This window comes from Pinus tabuliformis, chromosome X (genome assembly GCF_031772625.1).
Source record: "Pinus tabuliformis cultivar Carrire ecotype Pingquan chromosome X, CPIR1, whole genome shotgun sequence".
NCBI classification, from domain to species: Eukaryota; Viridiplantae; Streptophyta; class Pinopsida; order Pinales; family Pinaceae; genus Pinus; species Pinus tabuliformis.
In genome coordinates this window covers 1274368568-1274387695 of record NC_142308.1, presented here as the reverse complement: position 1 = coordinate 1274387695, position 19128 = coordinate 1274368568, and the positions used below count along the sequence as shown (strand labels likewise).

Below are 19128 nucleotides of genomic sequence, written 5' to 3'. Positions count from 1 at the left end.
AACTGTTATGCATATGTAGTGGATTGTGAATACATTACAATCATTGTTGTCTGTTGGTTGGAGGATAAGTCTTTGAGTTGAAGTCCTAGTATGTACATTGAATAGAGTTATTGCACACTAGCTATTTCATGCACATTTATGGAGGATATTGCAGTGACATTGAATTGTGAGTGATTATTGCTTCTTCTTCACTGGTTAGTAGTTGTGATCAGTTTCTTTAACGTATAAGATAATGAAGAAAATGACCAGACTTGATAATGCATTAGAGTTGTTAAATACTCTGATACATTCCACTGTTGATGAGATGGTTAAGATCAACAAAACCTCTCTATTCAATATTAAAATATGTCTACAAAATGCACAGGAGAATATTGAGTTTTTGCAGCTTGAGACAAAGCTACAGCGGGAAGAATTACAGCAATAGAGTCATCATTCTGAACCTGTTTCTATTCAGGAAATTGAAACAAACTCCCATAAACAGCAAGACAATAATGTTACAGTTCATTCACATTTAGTACCCAATAAAGCAGCAGTTGTACATGCAGATGTAGAAACTCAGTCTGCACTTCCCAAGCCCATCATCAGACCTTGGGAACAGCTTGTCCACAACAAGCACAAAATTGGTCTTTGATATGACAAGGACTTGTCCTTTCATATTCCAGACTACTCAAAGCCCATTCAGTTTCAGAGTGCTGGATTCATTCATGACAGTTCACCTGCTCCTCATGACAGTTCACCTCCAGTTGTTCCAGATTCTGCTCCTCTTCCACAGCAACAACAACAACAACAGATTGTGAAATGCCAACACTGTGACCGAGTTGGCCATTTGAAAGATCACTATTTTGATCTTCATCCATGTAAGCATTGTCATAAAACCAGCCATTCTTCACACAGATGCTTCAAAAACAAACGTCCTGCAAGAACAAAGATTCATCTTGGATAGATCGCTTCTTGGCAATGGGCATCAACAGCCAAGAAGATATTCCAATCACATGTTAGAACTTGTTCCAGAGTATTGAACAGTCTTGCAGTTGAGTTTTCTCCATCATCTCACCTTGTATCTAACAGGGGGGGAAATGATGGTCATCTACAAGCTTCAAAGTCACATCAAGTGAGCCTGAGCCACAACCTGCCACACCAGTTTCAAAGTTGTAGCCAGAGACAAAGATGCCCGTGAACATGCCTTCAGTTGGTAATCTGGGACACTTCCTCTAGCAGAAGACTTCAGCTTCTTGCCAGTTTTGGAAGAATTCCAGGAACAAAATTGAGAACACTTCCTCTAGAAGAAGACTCCAGCTTCTTGCCAGTTTTGGAAGAGTTCCAGGAATTGCATTAAGCATTCCAGAGTTGTTGGTCATCCTTAAACCATCACAGGTTGAGACTTCCCTTTTCAGGTTGAAGTTCTCCCTTTTATGCCGGGTGAGACCTCCCTTTATTGGTTGAAGGTTTCCCTCTTCAAATCAATAGGAGCACTTCCTCTCGCAGAAGACTTCAGCTTCTTGCAAGTTTTGGAAGAGTTCCGGGAACTGCACTAAGCGTTCCAGTGTTGGTGGTCATCCTTAAACCACCGCCCTTTATACCAACATTTCAGAGAGCACATTCAGCCTAGTGTTGCCATGCATTTTTGCACATTTTGTATTACAACTCTCTTCTTGGACTCATACATAACCCTTCGGATTAAGGGGGGGAATGTTGGACACCTAATCCTCAATGGGTTAGTGTGGAAGTCGAATGGACAAAAGGAGTCCAAGAGACCTTGGGATGTGAAACCCAACGGTCACAACATGTACTATAAATGTATATCTCCTGTTAATAAAAATTGTACTTACATGTTTTATCTTTCATATTCCTCTGCTACCCATGTATGTCTAACAGTCTCCATGGGAAGGTTACTCCATATTCGATGTGGAAGACATTGAAGGACCTCTACCAGAACAGTAGCAACCAGAGGAAATTGGTGCTCAAGGATAAGCTTCGAAGAATCAAGATGGAGAATGGTGATACTATTTCCACATATTTGAACAAGCTCACGACTTGCAGAGATGAGCTTAGCAATGTGGGAATAACTACTGTTGATGATGATATGGCGAGCCTCGCTCTCCTTGGCCTTCCAAAGAGCTAGAATAGCTACCAAGACTCTGTGAATGGAAGGGAGAAACTATCGAATTGGGAATGACTGTGGTCAGATCTCATACAGGAGGAGATCAGGAGGAGCACACGAGTTGGTTCTTCATCCAAGGATGATGAAGAAAATCTTGTCTTCGCGAGTAAGGTAAGGAAAGGGAAGGAGAAGGATTCTCAGTCCAAATTGAATTCTTCTCATGGAGGGAAGAAGGTTGACAAGTCTAAAGTGAGATGCTTTAATTTTCATGAGATGGGTCATTATGTGACTAATTTCCCATTGAAGAAGTCTAAGAAGGGATCCTCGGAAGGATCGGAAGGTGAGGCATTAGCCTCTCAGTTCGAAATGGACTTTACCCTCATCACATGCATGGTGTCATCGATGATGGGTAGTGGTTGGTTTCTTGACAATGGAGCCTCATTCCACATGACCGGCGATACAAGTTTATTTAGTACCTTGGAGGAGAAAGACCTCAAGATGCGCATAGAGATGGGTGACCATGAAAGGTATAGTGTTTCAGGAGTGGGCATGGTTGCTTTTCAGAGGGAGCATGGATCTCTTATCACCTTGACAGATGTGAAATATGTGATGTTGGAGAGTACATGCATGCATGGAGAAAGGATTCTTTTATTTTTTTTGTTCTCTTTTTTTTCTTCTAGGCCTACTAGCCGCCTTAATGAGGTTTTCAACTAGTCGGTCTACCTAGGCGCCTCAAAGAAGGTTTTCACCAAGGATCTTTTTTTTCTCTCTCTCTCTTTTCTTTTTTCAAACCCATTGACCGCTTCATGGAGGTTTTCAATAAATGAGCCGATCTGAGGCGCTTCCAAGGATGTTTTCACCTTAGATTTTTTTTTCTTGATTTTTTTTTTTTTTCAACCCTACCCTACTTGAAAAACAAAATCACTTTCAAGTATAAGAATACTTCCAATGGAGCCATGTGCACATCAAGATGACATACAATATGATGTGGAGGCTTGAAATGTATGCTTTGACATGTACCTGCATTTGAGAGATAAAATGATTTGACTTTGATGATATTAAGCACATTTGAAGAAGAGGGTATTGTTGTAACTTAATGATTGTCTGGAACCATATTTCAATATAGTTGTGATGCCCCTGGTCCACTTGCTGATTTGGATCATCTTGGATGTCTTCTTCTTCCATGACCTTCAAATCTTCCTCTTTTTGCTGATTGTTCTCTTGACCACATGGAGGATTTGATGGTAACCATGAGGGAGCTTTCTCGATCTCTGATTTTGTTGTCTGCTCTTCATCAAATGTAGTCCATGATCCTTTTGTATTCTCATTTGAATCTTCTTCTTCTAGATGTGGTCCTTCAATAATATCAAGATCTCTTTTTTGCAATACTCTTCCTGAGCTATGGTGAATACCATTGATCTCAAGAGGAGATGTTTGGAAGTGTTGTACCTCAGCATTGTAAGTGGGTTGAGCTACTTCAATGTGTGGGTTTGGAAATGGTGGTACAGGTAGTTGAGTGGGAGTGGATATTTGAGATGGATGTGGTTGTGGTGGAGATGAATGGTAGGGATAACATGGAGTTGGGTATGGAGGATATTGAGGAAAATATTGAGGATATTGTGGATGGTCGTTGGCTTGTTGGGGCATGACCCAGGTTTGAAGTTAATTAGCCAAACACTTTTATAGCAATGGCACTTTCTCACTTTTTTTTTTTTTTTAGCTTCACCCTCTCGGATTTGAATCTCATGATTTTTTACAATCATCCCCTTAAGCCTCACCACTCTTTCTCACTTTAATGTTACTTTTTTAATCTTTCTTTTTATATATATATATATATATATATAATTATTATTATTATTTTAATATTTTTATCATTCATATATATATATATATATATTATTATTTTAATATTTTTATCATTCATATATATATATATATATATATAGATGAAGAAAAACAATAATATTGTGAGTGAATATTGCAAGCATTAGAGCTAATTCTAATAAGATCCGGAGTGAAATTGGGTGTTGCTTTATTCCAAAGATTCCTTGTGCCGAAAGAATGTCTCCTTTGAGATATTCAGAACATGAAAAACGCTTTCTCTTAGATTGTCGGGCCCTTATTCATATTCGTTCTCTCCATAACATTTGCCCTACACCAACCTCCTTAACTTGTTGAGTGACTTAAATAATCACGGAAATAAAATCTTAAATAATGTCAATTAACCACTTCTTTCTTAAGATCCAATAGACCATATTAATCTTAATAAACATTAATCATCATCATTATCATAATAAAAAAATAAAAAATAAAATCAAAAATCAAAAATCAAAAATTTATCAAAATTAAAATTAATTTTAATTTAATATTTTTATAAATAAAAATGACCAAAAATATATATATAGTTTTTTTAATTTACAAATAAAAATTCTAAAAATTAGATGTTTAAGAAGCACATATTTACGAGTGAGATAATTAAAAAATTGGATATAAACACCGTTTCATGATGTTTTTATATCTCATTTATTATTATTTTTTAATTAATAACATAAGTTTCTATAATACATACATTGAATAGGCTAATCTTGGTTTTAGTTTCCATAATTCAAAAAACATTTTCTCCATGATTCACTGATTCATCGTAACAGTCGTCTATTTCTTTGTTTTTTCAATGATCCGTACAATTTACATATTGATTGTGTTAAAATATATGTATATATAATTTATATTAAAATGTTTTATAATTATTAATTTATAATAAAATTATAATTTATTATATTTTTAAAATTTTAATAATATGAAATTATTATATAATTATTTTGAAACAACCGCAAAAGTTGAAAAAAAAATTATTGATTCGAAGGCTGCAACAAACCTTTATAAACCATTGCAATGTTTGATTCGATTGCTCAGTGCTTTGTCACCAGAGACAGACACTACACTACCTTTCACAATCAGAGGTTTCTCCATTGAAAAAATAATGGAAAACACCTGACAACAACCAGCCTTTCGGAGAACGAAGTGCTTGGCATCTTCTTTAGGTCTCTGCGCGATTCTTTCTTGACAGTTGAAATGGACCAACGAATATTTTGTAAATCTCAAAGTTTCAAGTTCACATGTGCTACAATGGACGCGGTGTCCTGCTCTCCTTTCTCTCATTCGAAATCTGTGAAGCCATGCAGCTTTATTAATTCTTCATAAAAATTCACATTCCAGAAAATCCTTTTATTTTGGGCAAAAGGAGTGGAAGCTTTTGATGTTATGATCATATTTTCATTGATGGTGCAAAAATTTTATGGAGAGAAAGCCGGAAACTATATACATATATACATTCACACAGCTGAAACACTGAATATTTTACACCATCCATGAATATTGGGAAAATCACTGATATGCTCCGGTAACATTTGTGTGAGATGAATCACTCGCTACTAGTTGAAATAAAGAATCTACATATTAATCCAGTTATGTCCATCAAGAAAGCTAAGTGAAAGGAAGGGCTTGACTTCATCATCTGTCAGTTCTCTGGACCAAGAAACGCGACCAGAGAAGTTTGCTCCAGGCCCCATGCACTTATACTGCCCATAAAACACAGTCCTGCAAAGTTTACAAACACAAGAACGTTTAGATGATGAATTACATTAGAGAGTTCTCGATCTAAAACTAATGATAATACTAAAAATTAATGATGTAATTTATGTAAAACAATTTATCCGTCACTAGAAAAACTTGAGTGAAATCTGTAATACCCACGTTTGTCTTCTGGGGTCTCCCATGTCATGCCATCCGGTGGGCAGAATGATGGCGTCCATGTAAGTGTAAGCGAAAATCACCCGGGAGAAGGATCCCCACGCTCGCCCCAGGTAGAAAGCTCCCGACCCCCTTACCTTCGATCTCAAGAATGCAAAACCCGTGTCGTCGTCCGGTTTCTCCCGCTTCTGCGCTGTCACCGCGCCGTAGGTATCGGAAATCCCGTGCAGGCTGCACCCCTGTGTAAATGATTAACGGGCCAAGATTAGGGGTTTTGATTAAACGAACCCTTCGGCTTTTCAGGGACGATTATCAGTCAGTGATTACCTCGTATAGGGAGAGGCCGTTCCCGAAGATGAAATCGACGGAGCCTTCGATGTAACAGTCTTTGAAATAATGGCGGCCAACGTGGTCATACAAAGTGTCCTGCGCGCCCAAGAAGCTGCACCCGAAGAAGGACGACGTGTCTCCCGTGATTCTCAAGGCCACTGCTTGTCTGCCCACCGCCCCCGGCGGAGGAACCGGGGCTGTGTTCTGCATTCACAAGTAACCCGACGTATCTGTAATTCAATAATCAAACAGCATCCCAAAAACCTAAGAAGAAATTTTATGTACAGCGAGACTAACCCAAACATTATGCACGCAACTGTTCTTAATTCAATAATCCAAACCATACAGTATTGAGATGACTGTATATACAAGCGGAAAGAACTCAAGTTGAAAGAACTCTAGCATCGAAATTTCGGAGAGTATTTATGTTAAGGATAATATGGTTGGGATTTTCCATTTTAAATATTAAATTAAAATTAAAATTAGTGAGAGATTTGTTTTTATATTGTTTATATTTTTTTATACTATGGCTGTATGTTTTTATATTGTTTATATTTTTTTATACTAATACCTGAAACGTAATGTTTTGGCGATGAAGTAAGGCGAATTGACTGCAACCGTAGCGCTGTTATATGTCCCCAACGGTTTACCGTTGGGTCCGGGAGTCCCAGCCGTGTCGGACCATTGTATAATGGTGGAGTCTGCGCCGTCTCCTTCCAGCGTTATGAAGGCCTTGGTGGAAGGTATGTTCACTTTTTCCCTGAACGTATCCACACAGCGATATATATACCTATGAGCTCAAGAAATCCATTTATTTTGGGAATTACAGAGATGACAAGGAAATATTCGTACGTACGTATACACTCCTGCGTTGATTTTGATGACGACGCGAACGATGTTGATGAGCGGTAGGGAATCAATGGCGGCCTGGACAGAGGTGAAGTCCCCTACACCATCGACGGGATTTACGACGATGTAAAACGAAGGGACGAACTTGTTCATCGCCGGCTTGAAACGACCCGAGTGCCCCATATTCCCCATCTGCCTGACCCATTTAGTGAAATCAGATTCTATTTTCAGCCGCTGAGACCGCTTCGGCGACGAGCGTGCGACGGGAAAATTGTGATTCTGCGTGTTTCTACGCGACTCGGCTCCCGGCTCTCCGCTCCATGCCATCAAAATCGCCAGCAAAACGACGAACGCAGCGTTGAAAACGCACCCGTTCCTAGACATTCTCAATAATCGTCGTATTCAATTCCAGAAGCCGAGGACACGACTCGGAATTTAAAAGCCGCGGTGCCCACAGAACGGCATGAAACGCGAGCAGAATTGAGCGGTCAATTCGAGTCACGCGATCACTTTCGCTGGAGTCACCACCGAAAGGCTAATCACATGAGTGCACGATTGTTGCAGAGCTCGCTTTTTCGAAGTGGGAGGGCATGGGGATTTCTTCGTCGGCCGTATGATGGCGCCTTTTTTGTATTTTTTTCGTTTCCGGATATCGAATGCTGCGTCAGGGAGCTCTGTAGATTCTCACTTTTTATTATAAAACAGCGCTTCTGAGATTCCACCGATTATAAAAATATATTTTCTTGGTGAGTGATGGGAGGTGGTGTCGAAATATAAAAGTGTGGCAGATGTGTCCCTGTTATCTTGCCTTTTTATCTTTTTTTCTCTGTGCCTCTCTTTTGTTATGCGCAGAAACAGTCTTCATCTCCGAAGAAAGGTGGGGGAAAGTAGCGGAGCAGATAAGAAATGCCCTCCTATTTTAATTGTGTCTTCCATTTTTTAATCCCCGCCATTGTGTAAGTCGCCACAAAACGTCCACGTACATTTCCAACAATAAAAATGCACTTTAGAGTGGAAAGATGTCCATGTCAATGTCAATTATATTGGCTAATAATGTACATGTCAATGTGAATTGGTTAATAATGTACAAATTTTCATTGTCAGCATATTTAACAGTTATCAGTGTAAAAATTAATATATTAATCTTAATGTTTAATGAAAGAATAATATTTTTTATTTTTATCTCAGTTACACCGGAGCGTTCTCAAGAGTTGGGAAACCCATATGAATAGTTCTCGCGCTCCGGAGAGCTTTAGACTAGTATGGGAACATTTCCTTTTCAGGGGGAGTTGCAATGGGAGCTTGGGAAAGTTCTGGGAGCTTTGAAGACTGTAAGACAAATGATTTATCTTGTGATTTAGGCTGAAGAATTTCTCATAAAGCTTTGAACACTGTTTTTTTTTTGGAGTTCCCACGTTCCCTCGGGTGGGGAATATAAACCTTGTAGAGAAATACGCTGAAGTGCCCACAAAACATGAGCCTAAGTTGAAACCTTCGAAGGAAGAAAGCCTGAAGGAAGAAAGCCTAAAGACATCCTTAACACCGATATCCTTAATTGAGAAACTAGAGCAATCTCTTGATGGGTTAAGGAAGTGTGTGGGACCTAGATGTAAGGGCAATATCTAGAATGTCATGTTGATGAGTATTTCTTTTGTTAAAGACATCCTTAACACCTATATCCTTAATTGAGAAACTAGAGCAATCTCTTGATGGGTTAAGGAAGTGTGTGGACCTAGATGTAAGGGCGATATCTAGAATGTCATGTTGATGAGTATTTCTTTTGTTGTTTATGTATATATATGGCAGAGACTGTGTGTGCATATTGTATGTGGCAGTCAATGCTTAAACATTAGAGTTGCTTTACTTTTTCTCTTAAAAATAATTAGAGAAACATATGTTGTTCCTTTGTATTTTTAAGTCAGATTGTTTCAAAGACTCGTCATGTGTCATAATGAACTTGACATTTTAATATTTTATATATATAAGAAAAAGACTCAGGAAAAGAAACACCCAAAAAATATATTTTTTTTTTCCGAAGATGGTAAAACCTATCAACTCAGGTGTCAAACCAACAGTGAGGACAGCCATCTCTGGCTGCTATCCGCGAACGCTGGGTTTGACTCATCACTGTTAAATAGGAAAACCACGCCACCTGGCATAACCCTGCTGGTGGTCCGTAATCGGAGCAGGCTCTCACTCCTGCCAGATAACCTGTTTCCTTACGTCCGAGGAAGACGAGCTCTTAGCCAAGCAGAAGCAGTTTTACGGCATACTCCAGGCCGACACCCAAAAAATATATTTATATATAAGAGAGATTATATATTTATTAATTATATATTTAAATTAATTTTAATATTTGAATATTTTAATTTAATATTAATTTTAATTATTATATAAATTATATAATTTAAAAAAAAATATTTTTTATTTTTTTATTAAATAATATTACCACTTTCTATTTGTCGTTTCCTATAAATTTAGAAGAAATTTCTAGCCATTCCCAACGCCAGTGTCCACGTTCTAAAGACAAACAAACTCATACAACATAAATTCTTATTAAGCAATCGATATGGAGTTGATCGACTATGATTTTGTTTCAAATATAAGAAATATTTTTTTATTTAACAAAATTCGGCTTTATAAAGCTTTTTTTCTTTCAAATTTTTATTAACATTTATTTGTGTTGTTATTGGCCGAAATTAGAGATATTATTGGTCATTGCATCTAAATTCGTGACTTTGGTGGCTTGCAACTTCACCTTTAGTCCATTTTTTCGCATTATAAAACATTATGTGTGTTTGATTTTTAGTACTATGTTCTTTTTTTTTCAAATTTTTTATTGACATTTATTTTTATTGTTTTTTTCAGAGAGAAAAAAGCATAATTTGTATTATATTGAGTTGTATGAACAGTTTCAAATTGTATATATCTTGCAAAATACATATACCATAAGCCAGAGGAAAGTTCTTCTAAGCAGATATCACAAAAATAATCTCAGAAAGAAATCCAAAATACAAAAAACATCTTCAGCATCAGCTAGGAGCATATACAGAGATAGATACAATCATATATTAACCACCAAAACCATGAGAATCAAAAAGGAGAACGCCATATACAGAACATAAGGACAAATAGAAACAAGTCAGAAACCCGGAATACAGAAGTCCTGAATGAAAAAGGACTCTCCATCCGCTGAAACCTCCAAGGACCATAAACCCAAGCCAAGGAGAAGACCCTTCTTTGACAGGCAGTCCGCTACCTGGTTCCGGGCCCTGTAGATGTGCTGGATGGAGCTGCCTTCCATGAGACCCCAAAAAAACATAATTCTATTCACCCAGTCAGCGAAATGTGGGCATCTGATGAGGCTGTTACCGTTGACGTGAACTACCATGGATTTGGAGTCCCCAAAGATAGAGATGGAACGGATGTCACATTTATCTTTGTTGTTATGGGTTAACATTAGAGATTTGTTCAAAACCATTGACACATTTCTGGAGTGATGCAGAAATGATGCACTTCACATGTTACGATCAATCCGATTAGAATCGAGTAACGCACAACACCCACGGCTGCAGAAATGTTTAAATTGTATGTTTTGTCAATAGCTAATCAAATTTAACTTTAAAATTACAATTTAATTATATCACGCTTTTCCAACTAAAAATCCAAAACATTACTTTCCTCAACCAAACCATTATTATGTGCCAACTTATTGCATAAAGATTATTTTTTATTTTCAAGAGTAAAGGAAATATAAGCATTTTTCCTATATTTAATCAAATTTTAGTTTAATACTACAATTATATATTTAAATTTAAATAGTTTAAATTGTATATTTTGTTGATAGCTAATTAAATTTAACTTTAAAACTACAATTTAATTATATTATACTATTCCAAATAAAAATGCAAAACATTACCTTCCTTAATCAAACCATTATTATGTGCCAGCTTACATTAAAACTTTCTCCATAAATAAAGTATCTACCTTTTTTTTTTCCTTTGGTTAATTGGCTCACTCAATCAGTGAAAAGGTTAAACAATATTGAGATAGTAGGGACAATTTTTTTGGAATTTTTAATTTTCTAAATAACAAGAAAAAATATGAATGTTTTAGGTTTAATAATAATTTAAGAATATTTTAGGGAATGGTCAACCATGTATTATAAAATTAGTCAACCATGGTCCAACGTTGCATTGTGACAAATATTGTCTCAATATGAAAATAAAACATGGTCAACCATGGTCCAACGTCATTTTGTGACAAAGGTTGTCTTGATATGAAAATCAAACATGGTCAACCATGGTCCAACGTCGCATTATGACAAGGATTTATCTTAGGGTTTATAAATCTTGTGTTTAATTTTATTCTCTTGGATTTATAATCCCTTGGGGTTATAGTATTAATCCCTTGGGGTTATAGTATTAATCCCTTGGGTTTATAATATCAATCTTTTGGGTTTATTAATCTAAGGGTTCATATTCCTAGGGTTTAATATTATTCCCCTTGTTCAATCATGGTCGAGGATGGTCCAATGTCACATTGTGACAAAGACTGTATTAATATGGAAATCAACCATGGTCGGCCATGTTTATTTAACGGTTTATAATATTTATCTTAGTGTTTATATACCTTGGGTTTATATTATTCCCTTGGGTTTAATGTTATTCCATTGGGTTTAATGTTATTTGCTTGGGTTTATAATCCCTTAGGTTTTTAGTATTAATCCCTTGGATTGATTATTCCCTTGGGTTTATAATATCAATCATGGTCAATCATGGTCGTCCATGGCCAATCATATTTTATAAAATCAATCATAGACAACCATGGTCCCACGTTGCACTGTGACAAAGATTGTCTCAATATGAAAATGAAACATGGTCAACCATGGTCCAGTGTCACATTGTGTCAAACATTGTCTCGGTATGAAAATAAATCATGGTCAACCATGGTCCAATGTCGCATTGTGACAAGGATTATCTCAATATGAAAATCAACCATGGTCAAACATGTTTAGTTTAGTGTTTATAATATTATTCCCTCTAGTTTAATATTATTCCCTCAGGTTAATCCCTTGGGTTTTTAGTATTAATCCCTTGGGTTTATTATTCCTTTGGGTTTATAATATCAATCATGGTCAACCAATTTTTATAAAAGCAATCATGGTCAACCATGGTCCAACGTTGCATTGTGATAAAGATTCTCTAAATATGAAAAATCAACCATAGTCAATCATGTTTATTTAAGGGTTTGTAATATTTATCTTAGGGTTTATATAGCTCGGGTTAATATTATTCCCTTGGGTTTATAATCCCTTGGGTTTTTAGTATTAATCCCTTGGGTTTATAATATCAATCATGGTCAACCATGGTTCAACGTCACATTGTGACAAAGATTGTCACAATATGAAAATCAACCATGGTCCAACATCTTATTGTGACAAAGATTCTCTCGATATGAAAATCAATCATGGTCAACCACGGTCCAAGGTCGCTTTGTGATAAGGATTGTCTCAATATGAAAATCAACCATAGTTAACCATGGTCAACCATGTTTATTTTAGTGTTTATAATATTATTCTCTTGGGTTTAATATTATTCCTTCGGGTTTATAATATAAATCATGGTCAACCATGGTCCAATGTTGCATAGCGACAAAGATTGTCTCAATATGAAAATCAACCATGGTCTGGCCTCACATTATGACAAAGATTATCTCAATATGAAAATCAACCATGGTCCAATGTTGCATTGTGATAAGGATTCTCTCAATATGAAGATCAACCATAGTCAACCATGTTTATTTTAGTGTTTATAATATTTATCTTAGGGTTTATATAACTTGGATTTATAATATTACTCCCTTGGGTTTAATATTATTCCCTCTGGTTCATAATCCCTTGGGGTTTTAGTATTAATTCCCTGGTTTTATTAATCCCTTGGGTTTATGATATCAATCCTTTGGGTTTATTAATCTAAGGGTTCAACCATCATCGAGCATGGTCCAATGTTGCATTGTGACAAAGATTGTCTCAATATGAAAATCAACCATGGTCAACCATGTTTATTTAAGCCTTTATAATATTTATCTTAGGGTTTATATACCTTGGGTTACTATTATTCCCTTGGCTTTTTAGTATTAATCCCTTGTGTTTATTATTCCCTTAGCTTTATAATATCATTCATGGTCAACCTGTAGGAATTTACAGGGTAAGTTCCTCAGATAGAACACGAAAGGACACCGCTCACAAATAGATCATAGATCAATACACTAGTATTCTTGACGTGGCTAAAACCCTCAAAGAGGGAAACAGTCCACGACCTAAGCCAACGCGGTCACTTCAGGCAATTTATTAATGTAAAAGAAAGAAAATTTACATAAGCTTCTCTCATGAACGGTCACCCTACAAATGACCCTCCATTCTCTTTAAATAGAGATCATGGACCAATCAGGTCTTAAGCCACAGATCAGGTGTCGGTAATACCGAGGAGAGAATGAACGCCGGATCACATCATGTCTATAACATATCGTGACCGTCGGATTATAAGTTACAAAAGTACATAGTAAAGAAACACAGTTTACCTAACTCTACACTATACCAAGTTATACTTAACTATTTCATATGTGTCGTAATATCCTAACATCCCCCCTTAAGAACAACTTGGGATATGATTGAAGGATGTACAAATATGACACAAATAGGAGAAGGAAGGAGGCATTAGCGCCTATCCCCCCTTAGTGACAGCTTCCTGAGCTCCAACCATAAATCGAAGTTTAGTAAACTTCACCTCTGTGAGAGCCTTTGTAAAGATGTCTGCAACTTGATTATCTATTGAACAATATTGCACTTCAAGAACATGGTCATGAATGAGCTTTCTGATGAAGTGCATGTGTAGTTCAATGTGTTTGTTGCATTGATGTTGGATAGGATCTTTGCATAGTTGAATGGCACTTTGATTGTCACACCAAAGTGTAGTCGGATGCTGCTACTGAAAACCAAACTCTGATAGGATCTGACGTAGCCATGGGGCTTCCTTACTGGCTTCTACGGCGCCACGATACTCTACTTTTGCTGAAGAAAGAGAAATGGCACTTTGTTTCTTGCAAGCCCATGTAATAGGTCCAGAACCAATAGTGAAGACATAATCGGCAGCAGACTTCCGATCATCAAGATCACCAACCCAATCGGATTCAGTGAAACCAACCAATAGAGGAGATGCTTCTGCACTGTAATGAATCCCAAACTGAACTTTTCCTCGAACATAACAAAGTATTCTTTTATTGTTTTCCAATGACTTTGATGTGGGCTTTGCATAAATCGAGCAATAAGGCCAACAACAAAGGAAAGTTCAGGATGAGTATGGGTCAAATACAAAATTTTTCCTACAAGCTGAAGGTATAAGGTAGCATCAACTTTAGGGGAAGTACAAGTGACTAAAAGTTTGGCTCCAGACTGAAAGGGAGAAGGGGTTGGCTTATAATCTTCCATGTGAAAGTGGAGTAGAAGATTACAGGCATACTTGGACTGGGAAAGGGAAATACCTTCCTTGAATTGCAAGACTTGAAGACCAAGAAAATAATGCAAGTGTCCTAATTTTGTCGTTTCAAACTTCTTTTTAAGGCTGGACTTCACATGGTTTATAATATTGGGATCACTACCAGTAAGGATAATATCATCAACATAAAGAATAAGAATGATAAGAGACTTACCCACTTTCTTGGTGTAGACAGTATTGTCAAAATGACACCTAGAAAAGCCAGTATCTAAAAGAAAGTTATCCATTTTTGCATACCAAGTCTGAGGGGCTTTCATGAGACCATAAAGGGATTTCTTAAGCCGACATACAAGGCTAGAGTATGTTTGTATAAAGCCAGGGGTTGTTCCATATAGATCTCTTCATGCAAGTCCCCATGCAAAAAGGAAGATTTAACATCCATCTGATGGACTTCCCATTTCAAAGAGGCAGCAAGGGAAAGAACAAGGCGGATAGAGTTCATTTTGGCAACAGGGGAGAAGGTTTCAGTATAGTCAATGCCTTCAACTTGTGAAAAACCCTTAGCAACAAGACGAGCTTTATGTTTATCAACTCTTCCATCTAGTCCAAACTTGGTTCTGTAAACCCATTTGCATCTAACAAGTTTTCGTCTCTTTGGAAGAGGAACAATATCCCATGTATCATTTGCCAATAATGAACAATATTCTTCATTCATAGTTGCGTCCCAATCTAGATGGCCTAAAGCTTCTACAGAGGTGTCAGGATCATAATTCGCTGAAGCTTGAGCCAGTAAAGAAGAGGCTCTATCAGACTGAGAACGTGTATGTCGTTGATCTATAGGATCACCTACAAGAGCACCTACTGCATCCTGAGTAGCACGGACCCATTTTGGAAGCTAAGGAGCTAAAGGAGGATCTTGAGAAGGTGGGGGGGTATTGTCATCCTCATTGTCATCATCTGAAGAAAAAATATTTTCAGAAGTAGAAGGGATAGAGAGAGGTGGCACATCCGTCAAACTAGGCTTATAGGCCGATATATTTTCAGCAAACTTTACATCTCTTCTAATGATAACTTTTTTGGACTTAGGTGAAAGAAGTCTATATCCTTTGACATCTTGAGAATATCCAACAAAAATACATTTTTCACTCTTAGGTTCTAAAGCTTTATGTTTCTCATCTGGAATATGGGCCCATGCTTCACTTCCAAAAACACGAAAGTGACTTAATTTTGGTTTAATTGCGCTCCATGCTTCTTCTGGAGTGACATTCTTTAAAACCTTAGTAGGAGTGCGATTTACTATGTAATTTGCACAGTTAATTGCTTCTACCCAAAAGTTAAGACTAAGTCCTTTAGATTGAAGCATACAATTAGCCATTTCCTTTAAAGTGTGATTCTTCCTTTCAGCTACACCATTTTGTTATGGAGTATATAGAACAGTATGTTGCATTTAAATTCCATGCTCAGTGCAAAAGTTGATGAATTTGTTGTTAACATATTCTCTGCCATTATCAAATATTAGCTTAAGAATTTGATGCCCAGATTGTTTCTCAACAAAGGCCTTAAAGGCCAAGAACATGTTAAATACTTCACTCTTGAGTTTTAAGAAGTATACCCAAGTGCGTCTGGAGAAATCATCAATGAAAATTAAGAAATACTTGTAGCCAAAGAATGAAACAACTGGAAGTGGACCACATAAATCACTATGCACAAGCTATAAAGGGTTTGAGGCATGCTAAGAGGCACATTTTTCAAAACTATCCCGCTGATGTTTTCTGAGTACACATCCAAAACAAACACAATCTCTGCAAGATACCATAGGAAGACATGTCACCATATTTTTTTTACATAGATTTTGAAGGGAGCGATAGTTTAAGTGACCAAATCGCTCATGTCAAAGTTTGCTCACTTCATCATTATGAACAACAAATACTGAGGGAAGAGTTTATGGCCCAAAGTTGTTAAACTTATACAACCTTGTAGAATCATCAACAATGTCAGTAGCTAAAATCTGTCTAGGATCTCTTAGGTCCTTAATTACAACATCGTGAGGTGAAAATTCAATGGTTTTACCTTCACCTGAATAAGTTATCTGATATACAGATAGAAGGTTGCAGGATAAGGTTGGAACACATAATACATCATTAAATTGACCATTGTCTAGATGAACAGTTTCAGTCCCTACAACACTAAGAGATCTATCATCACCAACATATATATTTTTGGTGTTACAATCATTTAAAGAAGAAAACATGGCTTTCTTTTTTGCCATGTGATAAGAAGCTCCAGAATCAATGATCCACTCATGAGAATGAGAAGAAGAAGAAACATTTAGTGCATAACCAGACCGAGATGCTTGACAACCACATGCAGAAATTGTTATTCCTAAAGATGAAGTTGAAGTTGAAGAGTACTCCAAATGGATGTTATGCTTCTTCATTGTTGCTTCTAAGGCTTCCATCTTCTTAAAGCATTTGGATTCAAAGTGGCCATCTCGATTACAAAAGTTGCAATGTCTATCAGTGTTCTTCCCTTTGTTTTTATTTGCCTTCTCATTTTGTTGAACTGATTTTTCATTTTGGGACTGAAATTGCTTAGGACCCTTGTTTGGTTTAGGACCATTCTTTTTAGGATACTTCTTTTTAGGATTCTTTGAATTTGATTGTTGTTGGGTAGCTAAGGCTTTCTTAGAAGAGTTTCCAAGATTAAGAAGACCAAGATGTAATATTTTTTCTTGTTCTCTTATTAAAAGAATCACAAAAGGCATCAAAAGGGGGGACTTGTAGTCTTGTCCTTGAGAAATAAAGGCTTCTCTAGTAGAATGGAAGGTGGAAACAAACACAGAGTAGGTTTGTCCCAACTTAGTAAGAATGGAATAGATAAGGCTACCATCTTCTTTCTTAACCTTAACACCTTCCAAGAGAAGTCTAAGGGTCTTGAACTTGGACAAAAAATCTTCAATGGAAGAAAAATTATTGGGGTCCAACGTAAGCAACTCATTTTCGAGTTGATGGGCTCTAATTTCATTTTTAATTCCAAAAAATTTAGTAAGTTGTTTCATTGCTTCATTAGGGGTATCAAGTTCTGCGATATGGAATCTAAGGTCTAGAGAAATAGACATCCCTATCAACCCATGTGTTTGATCTTGCCTATTTTCCCATTTGGTTGCCTTATCTTCATCTTGAGGTTTAGTTTCTTGGCTTGAGGCTATTTTGTAAAGACCTTTACTTCTAAGTAAATCCACAATGTAGGACCACCATTGGAAGTAGTTGGTGCTGTCAAGAATAACTTGGCATGGACTTTCCATTTTAACAAAAACTAAAATTGTAGATGCTGAAACTAAGTGTTCCAATAGAAAGATCTCGAAAAATTAGGTCGATTCAAAAAAAATGGCTTCCGAATAAAGAAGTTATGGCTTTTTGAAGAAAAATTGTTGAAGATGTCAACGAAGTCCGTGAATGTGCGGAAGTGAACAATAATGTTATATTTTAAAAAAAAATCCCCGCCTTTCCAAACTTAATCTAATTAGCTCACTTAAAAAAATAAAAAATAAAAAATAAAAATAATTATATATGTGTGTGTGTGTGTGTGTGAGACCCACTTTTATAAATAAGTGAAAGTCACTTTTACAATGGTACTCTATGAGATACCCACTAAATTGTAACTTAAATAAAAGATAAAAAGACTTTAGAATTGTAAGTGACTCTCTTTTTAAAGTGGGTGAGAACACTTTTACATAAAGTAACTTTAAAACATAAGTTACATGTGCTTTTTGAAAAAGTAACTCAACAAAAAGAAAGACTTGAAATCAATGCCTCTATTCTCATAAAGTAATTTTGGACCAAGTGAGCTAATTTAAAAAGTTAGTAATTTTTTAAAAATGAAGGGATTTTTTTTTTTTTTTAAGTCACTGAAGCTTCTGGAGTGCGTGCTTACTTGAAAAAACTCTTTTTGCCTACAAAACAAAAAACCACACAATCCAACACAAACATACAAAAAAACTAAACTTTATGGCTTGAAGTTAGCTTTTGCCAAAAACTAATATTGTCATCTATGTTTTTGATTTCCTGAGATCACACTAAGGCGCGGCAGAAAAGAGCATACGCATGAGAAAAATCCTTCCTTTCTATTTCTGATTTGCCCAGATCGCACAAAGTCACGGGGCAAAGATCATACGCAAAAATGAAAGGTATAGATCTGGTAATAAACAAACAGACAGTTAAATAAACCGAAGTAAAGAGAAAGATAAATAACTAAAACTGCAAATAAAGACTGTATAGCTCCATATCTTAAAAATGACATAGCTAGGGCTACTGGAAACCTTTTCGCGTGAAACGAAAGGGGTTACTCACTGGAACAGATGCTCCTAACATAATAGAGTAGTCCTCTTGGCCCGAAAATAGTAAAAAATAGTAGATCTAGGAAACGACAGTCGAATGCAATTGTACCGGCTTCCGATTTGGATCACCAACAGATGTGGCCCTCAAATAGCTCTGATACCATGTAGGAATTTACAAGGTAAATTCCTCAGATAGAACACCAAAGGACACTGCTCACAAACAGATCACAGAGCAATACACTAGTATTCTTTACGTGGTTAAAACC

The 19128-nt window shown here is 36.5% G+C and overlaps 1 protein-coding gene across 1 annotated transcript; it reads right to left on the bottom strand.

Annotated features, from left to right (window-relative positions):
- Positions 1-5099: 5099 nt before the first annotated feature.
- LOC149144642 (putative pectinesterase 53) lies at positions 5100-7556 on the bottom strand. Its single transcript, XM_089452216.1, has 6 exons — positions 7038-7556; positions 6753-6941; positions 6479-6497; positions 6179-6385; positions 5855-6090; positions 5100-5698 (listed from the first exon to the last, which is right to left on the bottom strand). Exons 1-6 carry the CDS (start codon positions 7412-7414, stop codon positions 5551-5553), a joined length of 1176 nt encoding a protein of 391 aa, XP_089308342.1. The 5' UTR covers positions 7415-7556; the 3' UTR covers positions 5100-5550.
- Positions 7557-19128: the final 11572 nt, after the last annotated feature.